Genomic DNA, 3,544 nt, shown 5'->3' with positions numbered 1-3,544 from the left:
GTAGTCCCAGCTACTCGGGAGGCTGAGGCAGGAGAATCGCTTGAACCCGGGAGGTGGAGGTTGCAGTGAGCCGACATCCTGCCACTGCACTCCAGCCTGGTGACAGAGCAAGATTCCGTCTCAAAAAAAAAAAAGAAAGAAAAGGCCTGGCGCAGTGGCTCATGCCTGTAATCCCAGAACTTTGGGAGGCGGAGGCAGGTGGATCACGTGGTCAGGAGTTTGAGACCAGCCTGATCAACATGGTGAAACCCCGTCTCTACTAAAAATGCAAAAATTAGCCGGGCATGGTGGCGTGCACCTGTAATTCCAGCTACTCGGGAGGCGGAGGCAGGAGAATTGCTTGAATCCGGGAGGTGGAGGTTACAGTGAGCCAAGATTGCGCCACGACACTCCAGCCTGGGTGACAGAGAAAGACTGTCTCAAAAAAAAAAAAAAAAAAATTGTACTGTATAACATTTGGAAAAATAAAAAACATTAAATAGTAAGGTACATGTACATTTCACAATTAATTCCGGGACAAATACAGATATGCACATGCTCCTCAGCCTATGCAAGGACTATTTTATTTCTCATGGACATCCTCTCCCAACTGCATACTTTTCCTTTGCTACTTTAGCCTGACACGTAAGACATGACTAGGACAGAATGCGAGGCTTATTTTCTGGGGACAATCGCCACCCTCTTGCTCGCCCTCTCTCTTTTCTGTCTCTCCCTGGTTTCCCCTTCTGCGTCTTCACACCTCTCCCCTGCTCTTACGTTCTCGTGTTTCTCACGCCCTGTGTCATGGCCTCCTTCGTCTTCTCCCGCTCTGTCTCTGTCTCCCGCCCGGGCTGGGGTGCCCGGCCGCATCCTTGGACCACCCTGAATCCCTGCAGGCGGCCTTGAGGCCGGGGTGGCTTCCGCATGGGGTCTCTGCCCAAGGCCATTCCCTGCCAAGGAAGTAGCGTGGCCGTCGGGGGAGTCCAGAAGGGCTGTAGACCCACGGGGACCGGACCTGGTGGGCGGACCTCCCTCTGCGTCCCCCACGGGACAAGCACGGGGCCCCGACGGCCTCCGCGTCCCCGACAGGATGGACGCCCCGGGCCACCGCGGGCCCCCCACCCACTTTCCGGCCTCGCTGGATTCCCGGGACCCCCCTCACAGACAAAGCCTGACTCGGGGGCGGCTTTGGGAGGAACCGCACCGAACACTCCCCTCTCGCTGCCTCTCAGTCTGGGTTTCTGTGCAGCGCGTCTCCCTGTCCCTGTGCCTGATCTCTCCATGTCCACCTGTCCCTCCGTTTCCACTCTGGTCAGCCCCTCAGCTTGTCTCTGACCGCCTCCCCCCCCAGATCCCGGGAGTCCCAGGGTCCCCCGGCGTGCTGCAGCCTGCACTGAGGGCGCCCAGGCCCCTGGGTCCCTCCTCTGAGGACCGACCCTCGGGCGGCGCCGCTTCTCACGCCCGCAGGGGGCGCTGTGGGGCGGAGCGTCAGCCGCGGCCGGGAGGCCGGATCCCAGCATGCACTGCGCGCGACCGGCGCTGCGTTTGGCTGCCACCCGGGTTAGGCCTGGGAGTCGGGTTGGGGCGGAGAGGAGGGGAGTCCGTGCGCGGCAGGGCCGCTTGCCGCGGAGCCGGTCGGCGTTGTCAGGGCGGGGCGGGACCGCAGCGGCCATGGCGGAGCCGCCTCGGGTAAGCAGGCTGGCCTGCATGGACGCCCGGTTTCGGGGTCGTGGTGGGTCCTTGGGTTCCGGACTACCCCGCGTCCTAGGGTCGCCGTGGGTGCCCGCGGTGCACGGGTTGGACGGAGTCTGCAGGCCGCTTCGGCTGGGGGTGTGGATTCAGGGCCCTCCGGTGGGCCGATGGCCTCCGCTCCTGCGGCTTGTCCATAGCCAAACCCCTGGGACAAAGCCAGTCGTGGACCGAGACCGACCTAGGAGCGGGGCGGAGCCTGGGCGAGGATGCCTGGCGGGCGGGGAGCGGACGGCGGAAAGGATAGAAAGGTTTGGGGCCAGAGGTGGATGTTACAGGTCAACCAGTTTTACACCATAGTCACAGAAATCAGAACAACTGTTCCAAAAGATTTAAGATTCCGAATGGTTGAAATGGTATTTGGCGGGGGCTTCAGTGTCAGAATTTATATTCTAGCGTGGTTTGTGTTGAGTGTAAGATGATAACGTTGGGAGGAGTAGAAGAGCATACAAAAGATTAAGTTAGTCATTTCTTAAAATCGAGGTTTAGAGGGTATTTTATCTTGTAAACTTTTCTGTTGAGGATTTTTGCTGATTATTAAATGAATTAGACCGGGCGCTGTGGCTCACGCCTGTAATCTCACCACTTTGGGAGGCCGAGGCGGGTGGATCACCTAAGGTCAGGAGTTCGAGACCAGCCTGGCCAACATGATGAAAGCCCATCTCTACTAAAAATAAAAAAAACTGGGCATGATGGCAGGTGCCTGTAACCCCAGCTACTCGGGAGGCTCAGGCAGGAGAATTGTTTGAACCCAGGAGATGGAGGTTGCAGTGAGCCGAGATTGTGCCATTGCACTCCAGCCTGGGCAGCAAGAGCGAAACTCTGTCTCCAAAAATACATACCTATCTATATATTTGGGGAAAGGATATAAATAGCCAAATCAGAGACCTTTTCAGAGACCTGAAAAGAAAATGATTAATGAATAAAAGAATGGATTTTAAAACTTGTGACATTCAGGCCAGGCACGGTGGCTTATGCCTGTAATCCCAGCACTTTGAGAGGCCAAGGCGGGCAGATCACTTGAGGTCAGGAGTTCAAGACCAGCCTGGCCAACACGGCGAAAACCCATCTTTACTAAACAATACAAAAATTAGCTGAGTGTGGTGGCAGGTGCCTGTAATCCCAGCCTCTCAGCGGGCTGAGGTGAGAGAATTGCTTGAACCCGGGAGGCAGAGCTTGCAGTGAGCCGAGATGGCGCCACTGCACTCCAGCCTGGGTGACAGAGCGAGACTTGGTCGCAAAAGCAAGAAAGATAAAAAAAAAAAAAAGCCTGGGCAACATGGTGAGACCTCTCTCTAAAAAAAATTAGCCAGGTGTGGTGGCATATCCCCATGGTCCCAGCTACTCGGGAGGCTAAGGCAAGAGAATCACATGAACCCAGGAGATCAAAGCTATGGTAAGCTGTGTTGGCACCACTGCACTCCGGCCTGGGCAACAGAGTGAGACCCCGTTTCAAAAAAAGAAAAAAAAAACCCTAAAAGAACTACCTGAAATGTGCTAGTGGAAGTAGACATAGCAAGGGTTGCAGTTTGTGAGCTGTTGTGAAGTGGTGAAAGGAAGGTTATCTGAAATGAGATGGAACGTTGTGACCCCAGAGGCGAATAGGTAGGGGTTATTAACACAGGGTCATCTGATGTTTGAAGTGTGTTGCATGTGTGCATTTTGTGTATGTCTATGCAGCTTAGTTCTGTTTGTTCACACAGTACAGTTTCTCACCCTTGCCTCTGCTAACATCCTGTGCTGAATAATTGTCTGTTCTGTGGGCTGTCCTGCGCGGCGTAGGTTGTTTATCACTATTCTTTTTTTTTTTTTTTTT

At 54.9% G+C, this 3,544-nt stretch overlaps 1 protein-coding gene across 2 annotated transcripts in view; it reads left to right on the top strand.

Moving 5' to 3' along the window:
* The first annotated feature begins 1,555 nt into the window (after positions 1-1,555).
* Positions 1,556-3,544, top strand: part of ZNF786 (zinc finger protein 786) — a 25,859-nt gene continuing 23,870 nt past the window's right edge. Inside the window, exon 1 of one of the 2 annotated variants that reach the window (XM_011941420.1) lies at positions 1,556-1,668. In XM_011941420.1, coding sequence (XP_011796810.1) covers positions 1,651-1,668 — 18 coding nt within the window. In that variant the 5' untranslated portion in view covers positions 1,556-1,650. The remainder of the gene's footprint in view (positions 1,669-3,544) is intronic. The other variant, XM_011941422.1, reaches the window with a different exon arrangement.

This window comes from Colobus angolensis, unplaced genomic scaffold (assembly GCF_000951035.1).
Source record: "Colobus angolensis palliatus isolate OR3802 unplaced genomic scaffold, Cang.pa_1.0 Scaffold2, whole genome shotgun sequence".
Classification (NCBI taxonomy): domain Eukaryota; kingdom Metazoa; phylum Chordata; class Mammalia; order Primates; family Cercopithecidae; genus Colobus; species Colobus angolensis.
Note: the sequence above shows the minus strand (reverse complement) of the source record. Positions and strands in the feature narration are given on the sequence as shown.